Below are 23788 nucleotides of genomic sequence, written 5' to 3'. Positions count from 1 at the left end.
ACTAACAACCGAAAGTCCTGTGTTTGAATCCTGGTGAAGACTCTAGGTGGACCACTTCGGGGGCCGATTTTGAGTTTGTTTTTCCACACAAACTGTCTTTGTAACCTTGTTTTTTAAATGTTACAGGCAGTTTGTGAAATCTTGCATTCTGAAAGAATACCTAAAGATTTCAGGCAATGTAGGAAATGGGTTCCCTGCAAATGTATAAAATGCCTACGAATGACTTGAACTACTTTAAGCAAAGTGTGAAATTTTGATTTAAAATATTTTATTATATTTCTAGGAATGATATTCTTATTTGATAGTAATCTGAATAGTTTCATTCTGTTCTTTAAAGGGTGAAGTTTGTTTATGACTAAGTGTGTATGCTGTGTACAACTTTATTGTACTAGGTAAATTGTGGATGCAAACATTTTTCATATTTAGTTTTATGAAAGGTGAAAGAAAAGAAAATGTGATGCAACTATTAAGACTAGATCTTGATGTATAAGCTGATCAAACATTGTGTTCTGTCTGTTAGCTCTCCGTGCCGTCTGTTATATCTCCGTGCCGTCTGTTATATCTCCGTGCCGTCTGTTATATCTTCGTAGCTCTCCGTGCGGTCTGTTAGATCTCCGTGCCGTCTGTTATATCTTCGTAGATTTCCGTGCGGTCTGTTATATCTCCGTGCCGTCTGTTATATCTTCGTAGCTCTCCGTGCGGTCTGTTAGATCTCCGTGCCGTCTGTTATATCTTCGTAGATCTCCGGTCTGTTAGATCTCCTGTGCTGTCTATTAGCTCTCCGACCCCCCAATTTGTGCTGCTGCCAAATTCACTTTCACTTGTCTTAACCAATAATTTAAATTTATAATAAAAAGTGTCATTGAGAACGCCCCCCCCCCCTTTCAAGCGAATTCTTCTCCACCTCTCTTTTCCCTCTCTCTTCTAATTACTTGCACACACTCTGACTTCATTTCTTTTTGCTCCATCTCTCTTATTGATGCTGTCGCTTCTCTCCCCCCCCCCTTTTTATTAACCTCTTGCAACCTTTCTTTCTATCCTTCTATCTGTAATTAGAATACATGTCCACTTAAGATCAATAAAGCTGCCTTAGTCTTAGTCTTTGGTTTTCTTTCCTTGTTTTTTTTCCCTCTTTCGCAAGGTTAACCTTTTGTTTTTAAATTGTATTTGCATTACCAGGGTAACCATCCTTAATTGAACATTGATTTTGAAATCTACCTGTAGGCCTACTGGTCGTCTCAACGCGCATCTAATTAACCTTCTCATCCTACCTGTAGGTCTATCTGATTGAGGAGCTACCCCCCCCCCCACCCACCCACCATCTGAGGGAGATTTTAATTTTTTTTTTTCTAGACACGTGTGGTGTGTCCTCCACTGGATACTTTTCTTCACTTGTGTACATGGCATCTTTGGCTTTTATTATTTTAGAACTGGTTTTCTATAGGTTTGCTATATTCTGTTACTATTTAAACATGTCACACTGATCGCCTCAATCTACCCTCAGTTGTATTTAATAATCTGGCGTAAACCTTTAAATGAGACCGTCCGATGTATTCTTCTGATTTGATTGCTAGTTGCTTCCCTGCCCGTAGCATTAGTTGGCCATTGATTTTCATTCTCATGGTAGGTGATTGGTACTATTGGTGTATGTGTGTGTGTCTTGAACTTTATTTATTGAATTCAGAGATTGGTACTCTTAGCGTGAATAGCTTTAGAAGGGAGGGGGGAGGAGTGTAGCATTTGAACGAACCTAGTAGTTCTGTGGTTACTTGAGCTGCAGTTGCCCTCCAAACCGTTTCGCAATCATGGTAAAAAGTTGCGCGATGTTGAGTTATTTGAGAGTCAATTAGGAATAAGTACTATGGTGTATATGTGTCGCTTATGTACCGCAATCTGATAGTTAAGAACACTCTGCGAGGACTATTTCTACGGTGTAGCTATTATTTGGCTAACACCGCGTTGTTTGACATAATTAAGTTCCGTAAAATGGAATTTCCTAAGCCACATTGGCATACTGCTATCGATTATATGATTCCATCCACGAGGTTCACAATTTTCTATGCGTCGATTCTATTTTATGGAAATGTATTGGTAATTTAACGTATTTGAGCAATTTTAGACTGTGTGCGTTGCTTGGAAATGTTAAAAAGAAATTATTTACAAAAAATGAAGAAGATAACGCGATGACAATATATTGCACTCGGGTATAGCATGCTTGAACTATTGGAACGTGTGTTTTTTATGGACCTAAAAACGCTATTATTACATTTTCTAAATATAGGCTAAGGGGAGATCACAACTTGACCAAACTTGCCCTATTTCTCAGGTGATCTATTATGCCCTGATAAATACTAGATTTAGAATGTACATGTCGCTTGTGGTGTGTTGACGTTTTAAGTGCTTCATTTTCCTTTTTTAATTGCTTTAATTTCGCACCGTGGATCAAACATTAGGATGTCAGGATGTGTTAGATAGAATTTGGTTTGATCTATAGTGAGCGCAACTTTAAAATATAACATATGTATGGTATATTACATGTAGTTTAATGTGCGCTAATACATTCATCATATAGATCTATATCTATAATTGGTGTTCACATTGCGTTCCATGAAAAAACACGTTAAAATGTATGTTCCCGATGAGGCAAATTTCTTGTGTTGGATAGCCCATTTTGTGTAGCCTAACATAATTGATTGAACTTCACTAAAAGTTGAACATTACAATGTCCGTTCTCTTCCTTTTTGTGGTGTTTAAGTTCAAATATTGATCTTATTTTTTAAATATCGGCATTTAAAATCGTAGACCAGATTATAATCAGACAGACCGAATTCCATTGGATTTAAATCTCCTTCAAGAATTTACGTACACGCTGAACATTTTATACATTTTCGGCAGTAATTTTCATTCAGGCGGATAAAACCTCAGTTTACATCGCCCGAAATTTTTTTTTGTCTGTCTGTTAACGTCTTCTTGCCTGTTAACGTCATATAAGATCAGTGTGTGTGATATCAGTTCTGCCTTCCATTTTTTCATGTCTTAAATAATTACACACCACGCTTATCCTTGTGTTAATCTAGTCATGCATTTTAATTAGATTTAAACTTTGGACTCTGCTTTGATTCGCTGATATTGTCAATTGTAGTCAACCTGAATTTCCATTTGATTGGATCAGTAAAATTATCTTATCTTATCTTAAGTTGTTGGTTTTCCTGGCTGATTCAATCAACCCCGTTCCATACTCTGCAGGGGTTCTCAACCTGTGGGTCGCGACCCCCTTGGGGGTCGATTGACGATTTGCTAGGGGTCGCCTAAGACGATCCAAAATATGGATTGTTATTGACTACTCATCTATTGCTGTATGTGTGTGTGCTTGGAGGGGGGTCGCAGCAGCAGAGTGGGAGATTGTAAAAAGAGTTCACCAAGCATAAAAGGTTGAGAACCGCTGTTCTAATGGAACCAAGGTAGAAGAGGCACGTGCACAAAGTTGCCCTAGAAATAAGAAATGTGTCTGAGTATGTTCTTAGGTTGTTTTTTTTGTATTCGTAAGTTTTCAGTGTTTTTATGTACTATTTCTACTATATTCTTAGTCTTCTGTCTTGAAGCATGTCTTTATTTATTGATTTTACTAATGATGATATTCTAGTTTTTAAATGTAACTATTCATTTCTTATAAATCTCGTCTCTTTTTTTTGCGTCTGTTCTAGTTTCTTTATGTTTTCTTGTGTTGAGGGGCTCAAAAAAATAAAAAGGACACATATTGTAATGTTGGTCTAAATAGCATTTAGGTTTTATGTTCTTGTAATGTGGTTGTGCTGGGGGGGGGGGGGGGCACAGTTGCTGAGTGGTTAAGAGCTTGGCTTCCGAACCTGGGGTCCTGGGTTCGAATCTCGGTGAAGACTGGAATTCTGAACGCCCCTGAGTCCACCCAACACTAATGGGTACCTGACTTTAGTTGAGGAAAGTAAAGGTGGTTGGCCGCTGAGCTAGCCACATGACACCCTGCTCGTTATCCGTTGGTCCAAAGAAACAGATGCCCTATAAACCGCATGGTCTGAAAGAGAAACTTGATTATAATGTGGTTGAATTACAGTTTTTTTTAAAATTGTATAACAGTTTTTAAAAGGTTATAGGTGCTGGTTTCATTGGCTTTTCAATACTTTGTGTACTTCCTTACTAGTGTAAAGATCTTTGGTTCTTAGTATCTTTCCAGAGCATCTCTATATCTTTCAGTTTTCTCTCCAGTTCTTCCCTTCATGGATTTTGCTCGTTGACGTCATTTAATTCCAATGTGTCCATTATATCCATACAATAAAAAGACTGGAATTGAATGAGATACGTGAAACGCTGAGATTACCCTACCGTGGGAAGTTTAGTAAGCATTATTAATGTACCTCCTTTTTTTCCTTTACAAGTTGGACGTAGATTATGATGTTCGAATCCTGGTCTTGATTGAGGACATTCCAGAGTACACTCAATGTCTCTGAGCACATTTGACTCAAGGCTGCTGGTCTACTACCTGCTGCATACCCTAGTCATTTCATCATGCCCTATGAACCTTAAAGAGAACTTTCTGCTGAATAACTAGAACTATCTTATCACACTTGAACTTATCAGCCTCGTCACTCCTTGCGAAAGTGGGTTGAGACTAGTTGAGATCGAGAAACATTCAGTGGCCTATATATTTGATATACATTTCTAAATCTCAGTCACTTTTCATTTAATAAAAATAACTTTTAATTCAAACATTTTAAGCATATTGGTTTAAACACATTTAATTGATATTTTAATAAAATATTTTAAAGTGTTCTTTAAAACAATAAAAAGTACGTTTAACCTTGAAAATGAAAATAGATTCGAATACGCATCCTCTGTTTGGGCGCCCTCAACTCAAGAAAACATTAAAAAACTAGAACAGACACAGAGTAGAGCAGTTATATTCCTGACAAAGGAATATTCACAGGTAATTATTAACACCTTTGGTAAAATCACTAACTTTAGAAAGCCTTCAGGATACAAGACTAAAAAAGTACAGTAGCAATTATACATAAAACACTGAACCATAATCTTCAAATACAAAACCCAATAAAATACTTAGAAAGATAAAGGCACATTCCTTGTCCCATATGCTAGGACAAAGATGTACAAATGCTCCTTCTTCCCTAGTGCTATTAGAGCATTGGTTGGGTTGCCTGAGCCAGCCAGGAAAACCGACGTATTGGCCCAATTTTTTGTTATTTTAATGAACAATGGATAGTTGGGGGGGGGGGAGCTTTAAACCTAGCTTCATTTGAGAGAGTAAACGTTTGGGTTTGACAAGACCAAGACTGTTAGCTTGTCTTTCCCCATCCCCTAGTATTGGCCGTGTACTTTGGTTGACTATGTGAATTAAGTCAGCTCACCCATGTCTTTTATTCTTCACACATGGTGTCTTTAGTAAAACTTTTTGTTGCTTTTTGCAAAGCTTATATCAACTCACTGTCTGGTAAAAAGTTATTTTTCCAACACCCAATCTCGGATCAAGTGGAAATTTTGCACAATTATTTCTTGTGCTTAACAAAGTAAGAATGAATTTAAAAAACAAACAGTTAGTTGATTAACTATTGGAAATAAATTATTTTGTTTGTTATTGAACAAGGGAAAGAAATTTGCTTTACAGATGTCGTGATATAAGTTGAATTAGTCCCCTTGAGGAGACTTGAGTCCTCAAGTTCGAATTCAAGTCTTAAAACCTTTTTTTTATGCATTCAAAAAGCGCTCCCGGTAACATTTACACAGATACCCCCATCTTAACCGCCCACCCTTTTCCCAACTGATCCAGACAAGTCTTAGGACCATAGCTTATTGAGAAAGATAAAAGTATGAAATTGCGCTAAACAAAAACAATTCATAAAAATATTTCTAATAGCACAGATTTATAATTGTAAAAATATGTTACAAATTTAATTGCATGACTGATTCAATCAAACTAATTGATATAATTACACCCTATATATTTTTTTAAATATTGTTACAAATCTCACTATCCAGGCTCTCTGCAAACTGCACCTTATACCACCAACTTAAAGAACTTGACAACTCAGGGCTCCAAAGTAACGTAACACTTTAATAGTTGAATAAATAACAGCCAATACTGTACAATTGGCAACACGTACACTGTACAAATATCTCTCCGATAACACCGTTCCGCCGTATCAACTCTTGCACTGGCCTCTCCGTCTCGTTCCGGGCTTGCACTGGGTTCAACAGTTCAGGACTGACTTCACACACTAGGCTCGTTGTGTCGGACTCGATCGCAGACCAAGATCAAGACGCCAGTCGTCTCAACTGTACTTGACAGTACTCCGCACTGAACCGTCGTAATGCTCCGTACAGAACCACACCGCTGAACTGTGCTGTAGTCGACCGGACTGTAATGAACTGGGCTCTGAACCGTCTTGACTGCGACGCCTCCGCTCTTATATAGGGTCCCTACTGGCCTTCTCGAACCGGACAGAACGCCTCTCGACGTTTCTAGGTGGTCAGATGACTACAACTCTCGTGACGCTCCTGAGCTTTGTTCACGACGGCGATCCTTCCCGAACTGTCCTGTTTGACACTCGACTCGGCTGACCGTCGTAACTCGTCACGGTTGACCGCTCGTCTAGCGCTGGCCTGGGGCGATTTGCGTCGGCTGACTACACACACACCACTACCCCCATTTGTGCCACCACCAGGTTTATAACAATATATTTTTCTTTGTCCTGCAATTTATTTTAATTAAGTGCACTAGAGGTTCATCTAAATGTATTTATTAAAAAAAAATAATATACAAACGAAAAAAACTATTTTTAGAAAATGTATTCTAACTTTTTGGATCCACTGGCTTTAATGATTGAGTACGTTAATCAATATGAGTTTGTTATTGTCTATTGACTTAAGTGTCACACCTGTTTTGTTAAGATGTTTGCTTTATGTTGTGCGTTAGGGCTTTTAGACGCTTTAAACCATACGGTGACTTTTCTTCTTTGTTCAGTGGTGTGTTCTTTCTTAGAAGTGGGATTCGTAATCATTCGTTAGGTTTTGTTTAGTTTGCCTTTATATTTTCTAATGAAGTGTCTTTATACTGGACTGATTTCATGATTACCAGTCCATCAGTCACCTAAGCCTGGTCTTCACGAGTGCTATCTTACGCTTCTGTTATTTTTTTTTTTTTATCTTGCCAAAGTTTGACCATTACTTGATTTTGTCCTCCATTGGTAACTTTTGTCGATTTTTTTGTCCTCCTCATACTATGCCCCGTTACTAGGCCCGTAGGAATGTCTTGGCGATTACTGTTGAGTTAATTGTTTGTTTGTTTGTTTTTAATGAAGTTTTTTCATACACGTGGTAAGCCCACTGAATTCTTTCTACAAATCAGCAGCAAGGAAGAAAGTTTCTTTACCCTGACCATCAAAGCGATTGTAGTTCAAGGCTCGCTAATATCTTGTAGCTTTTATGGTTTTACTTTCAGTGTGAATGTAGAATAGATCTGTTGGCTGCTGACCTCATTGGTTTTAGATCGATCTTATTATAAGACTAGAATCAGACTTTGAACTAAAGCTTCTGTCCACTCCCTGTCTTCACCACTTCCCGGAGTTATGTCCTCTATCAGTTAAATCGTTGTTTTCTCTTCCGTGACACCTTGACTACTGCTGAAGACATATGACTTTAGCACGACAGTCGTCTGTTGTGTTTTTCCCACTACCGCCATCTCTTTCTATAGCCATAACCATGTTTCATCTAGAACGAAGGTAATAAGAACCGTGTAATCTCTCCATCGGGTCACATATTTATACATCAGTTCCTTTTCATCTTCCTTTAGGCCAGTTTATTTTTCACAGGTCACGAAGCGTTTTATTAACTGGCAGGTTCATCACAGTTGTTTGCAGATCGAGCAACCTGTTTAAAGAGTATAAAGAACTAAATGATTGCTTTTTAGTTTATAGTTCAGTAAAGATTCAGTGTCTCGTAAGGGAATAACGACAAAACGTTATGTTGTTTTTTTTTTCTATTTAAGGATTTCATCTTCGAAATCGAGTTATGCTGGGCAAATATTTAGCTAGCCTATCTTGTTTGAAAACTGTTTGATAAACCTGCTATCTCCTGGACAGACTCTGGTGGCAATGGCCGTTATAGTCTGGCGGGTAGTTTATGCCTGCGAGCTACCAAACAGTTGTATCTACATTTCACACTGACCTTATTTAAATTATGTACAGCTGCTCCATTGAAGAGCACTCCAACCAAAGTGTTTCCTCAGTATTATACACACTTTCCATATGACATTTAGCTGTCGGATTAGAATGATGCGCCCGTCTTCTTATTGTGTCGAAATGGCATGCATTCTGGACTTAATGTGAATAAACCAATACCCAGAATATGGTGTAAAAAGAGAACAGTTACATGATTTCACAAAGTGACTTGGATTAGGACTAGCACTCAGCCATGTTGTCTGGGAAGAAAGGATACCAGAAGTTGAAGGTAAGGGACACTACTCGTGTAGGGTAATGTGTTTGTACCGTTTTTATGTTTATAGATATACTTGTGATGGTAAAGCTAGAAAAAATTGTGGGAGTCCGCCCATCTCCAATGCGTTTCCGACATTTGTTTGTAAGAGTCAAGGCTGTGAGTGGCTGTGCTGGCCTCTCTATGTGATGGCCTCAGAGACAGGTGAGCTTTATCCATTTTACCTCCATCGGCATCTTGTTCTCGAATAAAACTCTTATCTCATTTTTTTAAAATCCTGTGTAAATGATCACAGGCATTCATGCTTCAGAAGTATACTTTTTTTTAGAGAAATAAGTAATAATTAATTTGTAGTTCATAGTGTCTGATATCTGTGCTGAAAATTTCGAAACCTGACTTATTACTTACGTTCAGTGGCGTCAGTAGGGTCGGTGTTACCCGGTGCGGTAAGCTCAAGGTGCCCACCCCCCTCTCAAGGGAAAAAATAATCTCCCCCTTAAAAAACAAACAACAATTTTTTTGTTTCTTTATTTTGAACAATAAATTTGTAAGCTAATTAATTGATTGGTTATACCCGAAAATGATTTTCGATTCTATTTTTTTTTATTTACATTTTATTAAAAGTGATTACATACATTTGTAATGTGCAATTACTGATTTGAGAAACATTGAGTTGAACATTTTTATTAGAGATTATTTAAGAGCTCCTTACGGAAAAGGTTTTTAAATATATTAGTGTTTCTCAGCTGCTTCCAAAAAGGCAAATCAAGCACTATACAGGTTTACGTCCTGCGAAACAACAAAGGATGTTGATCAGTTTTTGTAGATTTAAAAAAAAAGGTTGACAGCTTCCATCGGAATCACTCTGGAAACTATTAAGAGAAGAAGGCATCTAGCAACAATTTGTCCAGATTCAGCGACACTCATCAAATCAAGCTGCCGTGTTACAACAGAAGGTGGAATTCTTCAACATCAATACGGACATAAGATAGGGTTTATCTTATCCCCATTTTTCTTTCTTGCTGCCATCGACGATGAAATAGAAATACATTAAATACATTCGGGTTCCCATGGCGTAAAACAAACCGATTTTGGATTTTGCAGACGACATAGCATTACTTTGAAATACAATTAAATGTATACACGGTATGACAGATGAAGACGCCCTCAAAGTTATGCACATTGTGTGCAGGTTACCCATCTCATTATTTTACAATAAAAAATGTTACGTTCGCCACTCAACTGATCAGATAAGATGTTTGTGGGGGTTATCCGGGGTGAAGCCCCGGGCGCCAATCGTTTTTCTACATTTCTGAGCTTCAGAAACTCTTTCTCCAGGCGTCTACAACGTATTATTTTTCTACTAATAGGAAGATTACAAGCCAAATAGAATACAATTTAGAAAATTTGGGACATACTAAACAGTGAGTAGTTTTTAGTTTTAAAAATTGCATTTTGGAAAAGTGAATTTTTCCGACTTGGGTGTCACCCCCTGGTGGGTGTCACCCGGTGCGGCCAGTACCCCCTAGTGACGCCACTGCCTACGTTGTTTACCAAACAGCGGACCCATATGGGCCGTAACTGAGTATGTGTAAAAACATAACACTTGTAGTAATCTTTTTTTTTTCTTTTAGCCACTCACCACTATTACAGTTCCTATAGTTGCAATGCTTTTAGCTAAAATTATAAAAACAACAACATATCTATAGTGTTTACAACGGTCAGCGAGTATTTGTCTACTTTGTCTTTTTACCTGAATTCAATACCAATTCGCCAATGTGAGGCTAAATAAATCTATGAGGTTTGGACTTAACCAATTATCCTTCTGTAATCACTGATTTATTTGAGACTTATATTACTTTTTTTTTATTCCCAACTAGCGTAATAATCAATAATAATTTAAACTAGGTTGATTAATTAGACTGACTAGTTCACATTCACTTTTCATTTGTACTGCTAGAGGAAAAAAAGGACATAATAATAGCAATGGGAATTTTAGCAGTGGGAAATTATAATTAGTAATATTTAACATAGTAACGTTTAGTAACATTTATTTTTCCAAACGAAGTTATAAAAAATCAGGGTGGGCCTTTGGAGATGGCGAACGTGGACTAACGTTTATGGACTAGCACTTGAGGGTCCCCCGTGATATGAGTTCTTTAATCACTTTCTTACTTCTTACTAATATGCTGATCCTCTACCATGCATTCTAATGTATCGTACCAATACGCTATAGGCTGAATTACGGTACGTAGATTTATTTGGAAACAATTCTCCAAAACCTGGACTTTTTATTAAATATTGTTGAAGCCTTTCCGACATCAAACCAGTACTAGAAGGCCTCCAACATGATTTTTTAAGTTATGACACTCAGGCCCCATCTGAAAAAAAAATGTATGTGTTTTTTTAGCGGCCCCCGAAAGAGGAATAGGCGCTTTTAGTTTTGTGTCGTTTGTCTGTCCGTCCGTCCGTCCCGTTTAGATCTCGTAAACTGGAAAAGATATTGAAAATTCGACATCATGATATTTTAGACCATTCAGTGTTCTGATGCAACGACTACCGGTTTTTTTTTTTTTTTTTCTTTTTGAAAGCGAAAAAATCAATTTTTAAAATCAACTATCATAAAAATACACCATTTTTACAACTATGCGGATATATGTTCTGTTGATAATTTAAATATATTTTTTATAATTACCTTTTTTTTAAAACTGTTTTCTTTTTTCTTTTTTTAAATTTTAATTTTAAGTTGAGATCCCATAAATTAAATAAACCAATTATTGTTTGTTTGTTGTGAACAAAACATTGCATCCATTTTTAGCGCCCCTGAAAGGGGAAAAGACGCTATAGGAATGTCTGCCCGTACCGTTTAGATCTCGTAAACTAGAAAAGATAGTGAAAATCCGACATCATAATATTTAGACCCTTCAAAGTTCTGATGCAACGGCTACTTTTTTTCTTTTCTGAACGCGAAAACTCTTAATTTTTTTAATCACTTATGCAAGCAGTTTTTTCATAAAAATACACCACTTATACAACTATTCACTATTAATAGTAACAAACACGGAAGGCTCCTTAGTAGGGGAGATATCAATTTACCATATTTTTAACACATTTATGCAAACGGTTTTAGAATTTTGGTCAAAAAATATTTTTTTTACATGTGTATTGCTAAGCTTAGTTAAGTTCTGTTATACTAAATACTACATTTACACAAAAAAATGTTTACTTTTTTTTAAGGAGAAAAAATCTATTTAGTATGCATATAAGTTGGACATAATGTTCTACTTTGGACAATATTAAAAACCTACAGACACACTATGATGTTAGTATGTTAGTAACAAATTTAAATCCTAACTTAAATGGTCAGAAATGACTTCGGTTCTTTACATACATAATATATTTGAACAAAAAAATGCATGCCAAACATAGATGTGTATATCACTGTTTTTAAAGACAAAGAAACATATTTAATGTGTCAAAAATATTAAGCGTCATGATGTCTGTCGTCAAAACAACCATGTCGCACAAAAGGGCTGCGCTAAAACGTCTTGCTTCATCACTCTTAACTTAGGCGTAGCGGTAATTACATTTCTATTCACCATGAAACAGAAGACATTTGTCATCATTATCTTCTTAAAAACATCTATCAGTAATCTAGTGAAGCGGAGCACCAGTGTCGACCTCCTTTGCATTCCCGACAAAATGGCAGAAATACAAAACTTGTGTGGTAAAGTCATGGGACATCCGTTGTATCGAATCAAATGCTGAAAATTATTTAAGAAATATCTTTTCTTATCAAGCAAAATTAACATCATCATCAAAGCAATTTGGAAATTTCAACATGTCGGCGGACCTCATAATGTACTCTTGCGGTCGTTTTGTTCAGTCTTACTAAATCTACCTTGATATACTTCATATGTATTCAGATCTGTGTGTAGAGATCTGCATGGATCTTATATGGCCTACTTTTTTTTTTTTTTTACTGCGATGTAAACATGTGAATAGGAATGGGGGTATGGACTTGGTAGGCTCAGACATTGCTATTTAACAAATTGAAAACACAGGGCCTATTCATTCTAATCGCAATAGCGGGCGATGACTAGTTTACTTGTTAAATGAATGTCACTAGGAAAGAAACTATGTGGGAATGTTTCTTCCTAAAACTCTTGTAAGTCACCGATGTCTGGGTCTTGTCAAAATGTGAATAACGGGCCCCGGGGGAGGGGGGAGAAAGCTTTTGTTCAGGAGTCTCTGAACAATAAGGACAATAATAGGCTACTCAGGTCTAGTCTTAGACTTAGGTCCTCCCGCGCCGTTCGGCGCATTGGGCGGCAAGCTGTCTCCATAAAGATCTGTCATTGGCAATGTCTGAAGCCTCCTCCCACCTGGTGTCCACTGTTCTGATGTCCTCCATGAAGGTGTGTCGCCAAGTAATACGAGGGCGTCCCTGTTTGCGCTTTCCTCGTATTGGCTTCCATGTTATCGCAACTCTTGGTGTGCGTAGTTCATTTTGACGTAGAACATGTCCCGCAAACCTCATGCGACGCTCTGTCACAACCTCACAAAGTGTTCGACTCCCAGTTCGGCATAGGATTTCCTTGTTTGAGACTCGATCTGTCTAGTAGGTCTAGTAATTTACGAATTTTTCTTTTCACTCTCAGGATACTAAGACAATGCATTTCTACCCTTTAAAATGCAGCAAAGGGCTCCAACCCGTATCCCGATGTGGGAACTTTCCCCCTGTACTTTTCCATGACCTAGGGTGGGGTGGGGGTGCGAACGTAATTTTGTTTTCCATCTGATGAGACCTCACCAGCCAACGTTTGAGAACTACTGTCCTAACGCCATCATTGGGTGAAAGTGACGTTTATCTTGGCAGCCCAGTGTCGTTAGCTTCACCTGATAAGAGAGACATACGTTTGACCCAGAAATTTACCGTGACATACAATCCACCATCAGTTGAAAAACAAAACTCTAAAAATAAAAAGTGCATCAGATGACAACACATCTTGTGATAACTGATGGTGGACCAAATCGCATGTATTAACGAGATGCTAGCATGCAATGTTTATCTGATTGAAGTGTCTATCTCGGTTATCTTGCGTGATGTGTTCCCTCACCCTGTTCCCCCAAAGTCAGTGTTTATGTCGCTGCTAACATTGTTGGTTAGTTCTCTCAGCGTGAGAATCACTGAATCAGGAAAACACAAAAGAGTGCAGTGGTAGGTGTCACTTTCCGAAATGTCAAGTTGTTTTGTATTAAGGTCCTTTTAGCAGACACTGTGCACCCGGTGGACGTCTGTGTCTGGGTAGTGATGTTCGATTGATTTACTTAGCGTCATCGCGTGTGCTTTATCCATACTTATTGATAATGCGGCTTATCTTTATTGTGTTATGGAGCTCGGGATTGGGGTTTAGGCAAATACATCTCAAGTCTAGCAAAATTGAATGATTCCCGCGCGTCTTCGTGTGCTTGTAGTGTTTAAAGAAGATCCCTTTGTGGTTCCTTTATAACTTAAGATTTTTTTCATTGCAGAAGCCTTAAAGATTAAGCCTTGGCGTTAATTGTGACTTATTCAACTACACAAACTGTTATTGATTTTGCTATTTTATTAAACCACAGTTCACCTCAACATTTAGGATTTAAGAAAAAAAAAAAAAAAAGCTTACTGTTTGTTTTTTTTTTATTTGTTAGTTGTTGTTTGTTTTTTTTTTTTCATTTTGTGGGCTGATTTTTTTCAATAAAAAAAAAGACAACAAAGGTTAAAGTAAAAGAAATAACTATGCTAATAAGAAATGCCCTATTAAAATAAAATAAAAAAAAACACAACAACCTGGGATTTTGGAACAAAAGATTCGAAGCCTGGATTTATAATAATAATAATAATGACAATATCTTTGATTTCCAAGTGACTACGCGAACCTAGTCGCGACCTGCATATTTATCCACACATGATGGAAGCAAAGTTTCCTTCTTGTCTTCTGCGCCTGTCTTCGACAAGGTGTTTTCTTTGAGTCTCAGATAATGTGCGTCCCGCTGCTTTTGTGCTAACTCTCCAACTGTGAGGCCTGGATGTGCAAAATTATTCTCGTGTTATAGATTAGTTTAGGATTAGCAAAGAACTCTTGGTTCACTTTGTTATGCGTTATAGAAAACACATGTTGGTAAATAAATCTCCTAATGATGTAGAGGGGAAAAACAAACACGATATAAAAAGTAGTATTTATATAATGAAAACAAATGTAAACTTAAATTATTTTTTTGTGTATCTGTAAAAGACACCATATTTCATTGCCATTTCTTTTTTTCCACCTTGATTTTTGACTTCGTGCCTTTCTCGTATGAATGTCGTGCATTGTGGTAGTAGTAATCGTCCTGATTCTTTTCATAGTGAAAGTATTTGAAGGCCACAAAAACAAAAATAATTATAAATGTAAACTTATAATACACGAATTCTCCGAGCTGTGACATCACACTGTGTAGGTTGATGTAGTATTTTCCTTGGACGATGCTGACCCTCTAAAACAGCGGTCCGCAACCTTGTTGTTTTTTTTTAGCTCCACGACCCCTAATACAGTTTTTCACGAGGTGGCGACCCCAGACATAGACAAAATTTCGTTCATAGGCCTAGGTAAATGTGATTTAGCTAATTTTATAAAAATCGTTATCAAAATGTCTATATCTGATATCCATGAGGTTAGAGACTGAACATAGCAAAAGCTTTATTTAGTGTCAAATAAATTTACGCTTCAATTACACAAAATAGTCTATCATTTATTACTTTCATTTATTTACTTTTTTTTTATTGCGTGTTTATAACATATTCATGTTGCATACAAAACTAAGCATGGAAAACGTACAGTCTTTGACACAGTAAACTTAAGCTACAATATTGTTGCAACAGTATTTTCAAACACCCCAAAGTAGAGTGCGAAGGTTGAGCTTGTTTTTATTTCACTAGATTAGGAATTCACATGTTATGCATCAAGTTTATTTCTGTATCTAGACTTGATGACTAACTGGCAAAAAAAATAACAACCATGTTTCACGAAGATGTGTTGTTAGAAATGGAAGAAGGTCTCGCGAAAAAATCTCAACTAGAACAGAATGACGCCCAACGATTCATCCAGAATTGTGTTACTTACATTGAAGAGAAATCATATGTAGCTGCCTTGCTATTGATGTAATGCTTGTGGCAGTATCTTTGTTTATGGGGACTCATTCTGTAACAAACATGGAAATCCAGACCGACATTCAAGCATACTTTGAGCAGCATCTGTGCAGAGGTCTTTTACTTTTCCAAAAATGAACTTAGTCAATTACACCACTTGCTGCAGAGGTCATTTTAAGAAGTTTGCAAAGAAACTTAATCTTTATAATCACTATTATGTCAAGGAAACCAGTAATTGTGAACAAGTTACATAATCTGTGGATTTATCAAATTGTATGCTAAATATTGAAAGTGGAAGACATTTAATATTTTTGAATTACCTGCTTGATAATATTAGCAGACATGTCTATTCTTTCCTGTGAACAGTGTCATTAGATAACGAAATTGCACTAGATTTAGTAAAGAATTCGAGCAATGACTTTGACCGCTGGTAATATTAACTCCTTGGTAATAGTGTGAGGTTTCATAGCTCTGGCAATTCTGAAAGCCACCGAATAAAAAGCTTCTAGGGCAATGGCTGTTATGTTTTAATTATGCCAGCTGAGTCAAGTTTGGATTTCTTGACTTTATCAGCCTTCAAAACTAAAATACTAGATGTCCTTATCCGCAAAGCTCGGACGTTTGTTCAGCTTCATACATTGGGCAGAGAGAACTTCATTACAAATGACGCATTTGTCACCCCACTTTTTAGTTTATTTTATTGATGCTTGATGATCGTTTCATAAATTGTTTGAGAATCTAATCTAAGCAATCTCCCTTTGCTCCATTATTGCAAACGTAAATGCATATCAAGCAGTGTACACGTATGCTTCTTACAACACGTGAAAAACGAACAAAAAAAACAATTCCGATAAAAATAGCAAAAAAAAATAAAAAATTCCGATGTTCTTAAGCGACCACTGGCAAATGGTCGTTCGACCCCCATAGTGGTGAGAACCCCTGCTCTAAAATGACCTAAATGAACTATTTGTATTTAGATGTATTGTGGAAGGAAAGTGTGTTCATTCTAATTTTTAACGCCATTGTTTTATCATTAGTTTCACTCAGGGGGGAAAATGTGTTTGTAAGTAACTCCAGAAAAGTTGTCTGCGTGTGTATCTATCTGTATGTCTATCTGTCTGTCCATCAGTCTGTCTATCTATCTATCCATTTAACTGTACATTTTTTTTCTTGATAATAGTGATTTATTTATATATTTTAGCTACAGATGTCTGGAAATATGAAAAGATAAATCAAATAGTTTTTTGTTTTTTTTTTCAAAGGAGCCATTACAAACTTTCTCGACAAAATTGCTACCGCTATTTCCAGTTGCGCGGAGCAGGTGCAATAACCCCATACCCCCCCCCCTCCTTTTTGCGGTGAATGAGCTAATAAAAAAATACCTTTACACCAACATGCCTCAATACGGTGAATCTTTACACGGAGGAGACAACGAGGATTGTTATGAAATGTCACCATTTGATCAATTGATAAAATTGACTTTTGATTTAATGATGTTTTGCAGGCTGTAAAATATTAAATCGAATGTTCAGTATTTGTTTTGATAGTTTTTGAGCGCTAAAGGTGACAGAGGGACAGACCACACAAAACATATAGCGGCCTGTACCCTTAAGGGAAATGGGGGGGGGGGTGCGTGTATCTGCTTGTGTACGTGTATGTGGTCACATCGGAGAATCCCGTTTAAAAAAACATCATATTCTCTCTCGCTCTCATACACACACACACACACACTGTTGGCCTACTCACTCTCTTTTGTAAGAAATGTGTCATTCTGTCGTAATTCAGACTCGTACAATTTTGACCTTTAGGTTGATCTCTTGCTAGGAGCGTACATGAGTTCGTTGAGGTCCTGTTCGAGGCATGTCCATTGATCTAAGTCTGTGGTTAGTGCTAATTCTTTCAATGGGGCATTTTATCTTGATGTATTTTGATTCGCCCCAGTGACTTCTTGTAGACGACATTGTGTCCGTGTGTCGGAGTCTGATTGGCGGTGTCGTGCATCACAGAAGGGGTGAGTGTGTAAGTCGTCTGTTGACATGACAGCACGTGACCAGCGTGACACAGCTGTTTTTTTGTTTTCCTCGTAGCGAGTGCTACTGTATGCCGTTAGTTCGTTGGGAGAGAACCAAAACAACAGTTAAAAGTACATGTCTATATTTAGATTTGTGTGATAGCGTATTGACTGGATTTCAGTCACATTCTGTGCTGTGTGTAATGTAAACAGAGGTAAGGTAGTATAGACTGGGGTATAGTATAGGCACTATATATTATAAGGCAGTTGACTCAAATATGCCTTGTACACCTGTTATTGTGTGCTATGCGTAGACGTTTTAACTCGCCTTTAGTTTTAACCCAAGACCTTCTTAACTTTATGGACATCGAGACAGATATTTTCAGTATCTATGTAGATCTAGATCTGTATAAGTAAATCTTAACATATCTGGCTTTGGGAAGTTTCAATTTAATCTGCCGATGGATTCAAAATAAAAGTATTAGGCCTGTACACAACAACGAAGGCTGAAATTATAATAAAACTATTTGAAACAATTTCCTCGCACATTGTCAAAGGCTCTACTATTATTACAAACGTACAAATATATGACTCTGTGATTTTAATAACTAACTTCATGTTTCTATAAGTAAGTTATCTTAACATCAATGGACTATCTATTATCGTTCCTTTAATTTATATTTACTTGACGAATCTCGTGTAAACAAAAAAAAAAATATATCAATGATACAATGTTTTACATTGGCGTAGTGGAAGCTGTCTTACAATTATAGCACATTGCAGAACGGGACATTGTCCTAGAATGGGATATTGTCCTGTCAGTTCTTACTTTGCAGGGCTCATGCCAAACTTCCCACTTACGATGAGGAAACATGTGCCTCACATTTTCTCCTATTCCAGATTTACTAACTTCCATCCCAACATGTCCACGTGCACTTGACGTATGCTGACTTGCGTGTCTTGTGCTCAACCACAGGGCGTCTGTCCAGCCTCCCAGGCCCTCATTTCAATGGAGTTGGATGATGATGATGGACGATAGTATACTAAATTGTATCACTATTACTAGAAGACAGTTCATTCCCGCATATACTGCCAATTAATGATAGTTTCTCAGCAGTGACGGCTCTACGTTTTAAATTTGAGTTCCATTTATCAGCTCTCGTGGTAGGGCGGGGGCGTAGCCTTGCATCACACTGAAGTGAACCAGACCATATGCTGAACATGTCTGTGTTTACATTGAAAACTGAGTATTGTGACTGCTTTCGTTAAACTGTATGGGCCAATCGAATGTGATGGTAGATATGAACGAACATTAAGGTAACCTAACGAGTCATTCATTACTTAGAATGTTGAAGTGTATGCTTACAGTGGCTTGCACCCTCTTTAGGTATCGATTTCTATTGTTATACAAATGTCTAATAGTTGAGCGAGAATATGGGATGTTTTATCGTTCAGAAGCTCTCAATGTAGCCTCAATGATGTCTGTGATGTGGCCATGTGGGCACGTTTTCATTATTCAAAAGTTCTCAGTGTATAACGTCTGTTGTGTCTGGACACGTTTTCATTATTCAAAAGTTCTCAGTGTATAACGTCTGTTGTGTCTGGACACGTTTTCATTATTCAAAAGTTCTCAGTGTATAACGTCTGTTGTGTCTGGACACGTTTTCATTATTCAAAAGTTCTCAGTGTATAACGTCTGTTGTGTCTGGACACGTTGTCATTATTCAAAAGTTCTCAGTGTAGAACGTCTGTTGTGCCTGGACACGTTGTCATTATTCAAAAGTTCACAGTTATAACGTCTGTTGTGTCTGGACACGTTTTCATTATTCAAAAGTTCTCAGTGTATAACGTCTGTTGTGCCTGGACACGTTGTCATTATTCAAAAGTTCTCAGTGTATAACGTCTGTTGTGTCTGGACACGTTGTCATTATTCAAAAGTTCTCAGTGTAGAATGTCTGTTGTGTCTGGACACTTGTCATTATTCAAAAGTTCTCAGTGTATAACGTCTGTTGTGTCTGGACACTTGTCATTATTCAAAAGTTCTCAGTGTATAACGTCTGTTGTGTCTGGACACGTTGTCATTATTCAAAAGTTCACAGTGTAGAACGTCTGTTGTGTCTGGACATGTTGTCATTATTCAAAAGTTCACAGTGTAGAACGTCTGTTGTGTCTGGACACGTTGTCATTATTCAAAAGTTCACAGTGTAGAACGTCTGTTGTGTCTGGACACGTTGTCATTATTCAAAAGTTCTCAGTGTAGAACGTCTGTTGTGTCTGGACACGTTGTCATTATTCAAAAGTTCTCAGTGTAGAACGTCTGTTGTGTCTGGACATGTTTTCATTATTCAAAAGTTCTCAGTGTAGAACGTCTGTTGTGTCTGGACATGTTTTCATTATTCAAAAGTTCTCAGTGTAGAACATCTGTTGTGTCTGGACACATTTTCATCACCATTCAGATATTCTCTGGTTTTTTTTTTATGTGAAACATTTGTCTCTACTAGAGTAAACTGATAAGTGTAAAGATAAGTGGGAAATGTTGATTGATACTGTTATGATTGATGTTGCTTTGTCGGGCATAATTTAGCATTATTTCATTAGTCAGCCATTGAGTTTCATTCCCTGTATAGCTGATCTGATCAACTGGTCCCTCATCCTAGTATTTCTACCATATTACTTCAGCCATAAGTTTTTGATATGATCATTATATCAGTCATCATAATACAGTATCCTGCTTCATACTCATGTATCTGGTCTGAACACTGTGGCTTTGTATGTGTGAACGTGAGGCTATATGGACATTGAATTACTGGATAAAGCAATATGTATATAATAAGGTGGCCACAGAAGTCTGAGTGACATGGAGACTCAGATCTGTATCAGAAAGTAAAAAACAATTTCTGTGTCCATAAAACAAACCAATCTTCCCTTCTTTGGGGTCTTTGGATACAGATAAATCTGTAATTCTCTTAAATACTTTTTATTTTTTATTGAAATAAATGTTGTTCTTATCCATGTAGTCTAATTGTTCGTAGACTTCCATTTTGCTTGATGTTTTATTCATATAGCTATATCCAACAAACTTTTTATATTTTATTATTTGAATCTTTCAGTACTTCAGAAAGTACTTCCCACCCTTTTAATTTAGTAACTACTTTAACTGAATGATCCTCATAGTCCTAGCTTATATGTTGCATGGAATGCATCTTACTGAAAATGATTTTGTGCGCATATAAAAACTTGCATTAAGTTAACATTATTGTAATCCTTTTATTTTAATCTTTGTTTGATTTAGGTGAGTTTTGAAACCAAGAGGGCTGCTGTCCAGTACAGTCCACTACAAACCAGCCCACCAGTCTTGGCTGAGGCTGCTGCTAAGAACGGCTATCCAGCCATGGTGAAGGCCATAGAGGAGGCCCAGCCTTTTATGGAGGAAATGGAGGTGATGGTGTCGGTGGAGGGCATGACCTGCATGTCTTGTGTGCGGAACATTGAGGGCAACATCTCCAAAGTTCCTGGCATTAAGAGTATCTCCGTCTCACTAGAGAACAAGAATGCCAGGCTTGTTATTGTCCCCTCCATTATCACACCAGAGGCTGCAGCTGAGGCTATAGATGACATGGGCTTTGATGCCAAGGTTATTTCTCCATCTTCCTCTGGGGACAAAGCAGTGGTTGACATTCATGTTGAGGGCATGACCTGCCAGTCTTGCGTGAAAAATATTGAAAGTAACATGTCCTCTAAATCTGGAATTCTGAACATCAAGGTCAGTCTGACCAACAAATCAGCTCACGTGACTTTCAACCCCTGTGTTACTGTTCCACTCAAAATAGCTCAGCAGATTGAGGACATGGGGTTTGATGCCTCAGTTTCACCAAGCAATACAGACAAAAGTGTTCTAGTCTCAAGTTCAGGGAGCGTCAAAGACGTTAGGACTAAAGTTTTAAATATTCGTGGCATGACCTGCCAGTCTTGTGTTAACAATATTGAGGGTGTTATTGGCAAACACCCTTCAGTGGTCAGCATAAAAGTTTCTCTGGCTAGCCAAACAGGGACTATACAATATTATCCATCACTAATCAGCCCTGAAAAACTGTGTGAACTTATTGATGACATGGGCTTTGAAGCATCAACAACAGGTAAGTTCTTTTTTTTTTTTTGTCAAAGTGAAAACAATACAAACAAAAACAACAAGCTAATATATAAAGTGCAGTTGAATCTTATCAGTTCACAGGATTGTTTTGGTCCAAATAACCAGCTAGTCAGATTAAGCAGATTTGACTGTATCTATAGATATCATTTCAATATCCTCTTTGTAATCTTGCTTTCTCTCCATTCAGAAATTAGGCTAATTTAGATTGCTTTTCAAAGCTAGACATGGTCTAGTTAAGTTATTTACTTTTCTGTATGAATTAGTAGAATGTCTGTGTTTCATCTTGTAGAGCTACTACTATAGTGACTATGAATCCTTATTCTGGAGAACCATTTCAGCCACCTATGTCAGTGGCTTCTATCTGGGTGTTTATAAGACAACTTTTTTTTTTAATTTATACTTTCCTTAAAATTTAACAATTTATTTAATATTTTTTCTTAAATCTAAAATATTTTGTTGTTGTAACTTTTAAAATAAAATTGAGTAATTGTGCGCAAGTTTTGTCCCAATGTTTTGCTCTATAATTCTGGGCTACCAAGGGTTGTACCTGCAGTCACAGACCAGGACAGAGGGAAAAGTATATTACTGGCCCATACAAAGATAAAATAAATGCCAGAAATAAAATCACTATTGGAACATGGAATGTGAGACCAGATGCAACTGCTACTTTTTTTTTTCTGAAGGTGACAAATTTAATTTTTAAAGTCAGCTATGCTAGCATGGTTACTACAGCGATTAGACCCCACTATGACCTGCTAAATATTGTAAAAAAATGCAAACTAAAACTATGCCCATATTACAAGAGTTCAGGGCTTGCAATGATCTTCCTTCAGGGAACAGTACCAGGAGAAATTAGAAGATGACTGACAGAGAAAGCGATGGGAAGATGTTGTTACCTGTCCTTGACTTGTAGCACCAAACTGCTGGTAGAAAGACAACTAAACCATTGTAGGCATAATAGCTTAACTAATAGCACAGATTCTCTTTTTATCACTAACTGCCAGCTTCCTTATGTCCATGTAGTGCGGAATCTTGGAGTTTTCTTCGACTCAACACTATCTTTCGACCCTCACATAAGTCAGCTCTGTAAGGGTCTTTATCTACAGCTGCGTAGATTAGGCCAGATCCGACCATATTTAACAACGGAGTCAACAAAAACGCTAGCTGTGGCATTCATACTCTCCCGCCTTGACTACTGTAACGCCGTGCTAGCAGGTATACCTGATGACAAAATAGCAAAGCTGCAACGTATACATATATTTAAAAAATGTTATTTAAAATTTTCAAAGCATGGAACTTCTTGATTTCTATTTGTTTCTTATTTCACTGGCACATAGAATAAAAATCCTATCAGTTTAACTTCACAGACATCAGAACTAAATGGTTTCAACTTCTGTAATTGTTACAATTTGTATAACTGTTTGACAACAATTTTAAGTTATTTAACAAGTTTGATATATAAACTATTATGCACACCTTTGTTGTTTTTCCAAACATGTCATGTAGTTATCATCACATTCTGTAATGTAAATAGTCCTGTTATTTTATATCTAAGAGATAATTGTTAGAAACCAGACCTTAGTTCAGATGAATGATGTCAGATGCTAATCATATTCTTATTTTAGTAATTTATTAGTATTGTTTTTCAAACCCTTTTTTTTTTTCAAAACATTGTCTAAATTAAAACGGGAAAATGATAATGAGAAGAAATACTTCTTAATGCTTTGTTCAGATGTATACACTTTGCTATTTAAATATCCCAGAAGCCTGATAATAAACATGCTTTTGGAAATTATTATTTTTTTAGGGGAGAAAAAAAGGGGGGATGGGGCAAGTTGAATGTGTAATCTTGTTAGGTTATATCAATGCTTTCACATAATACATTACAGAGTATATATATATATATATATATATATATAATATATATATATAATATATATATATATATATAATATATATATATAATATATATATA

General features: G+C 36.9%; 1 protein-coding gene across 8 annotated transcripts in view; it reads left to right on the top strand.

Moving 5' to 3' along the window:
• The window catches only part of LOC106066430 (copper-transporting ATPase 1-like), a 55038-nt gene that overhangs the window by 5588 nt on the left and 25662 nt on the right, over nt 1–23788 (top strand). For 3 of the 8 annotated variants that reach the window (XM_013225432.2, XM_013225433.2, XM_056037360.1), the window contains one exon: nt 20956–21799. In XM_013225432.2, the coding sequence (XP_013080886.2) occupies nt 20956–21799 (844 nt within the window). The other 5 variants (XM_013225434.2, XM_056037359.1, XM_056037363.1 and 2 more) reach the window with 5 other exon arrangements.

This window comes from Biomphalaria glabrata, chromosome 8 (genome assembly GCF_947242115.1).
Source record: "Biomphalaria glabrata chromosome 8, xgBioGlab47.1, whole genome shotgun sequence".
NCBI classification, from domain to species: Eukaryota; Metazoa; Mollusca; class Gastropoda; family Planorbidae; genus Biomphalaria; species Biomphalaria glabrata.
The sequence above is the reverse complement of the archived record's forward strand: the minus strand, read 5'-3'. Positions and strand labels throughout refer to the sequence as shown.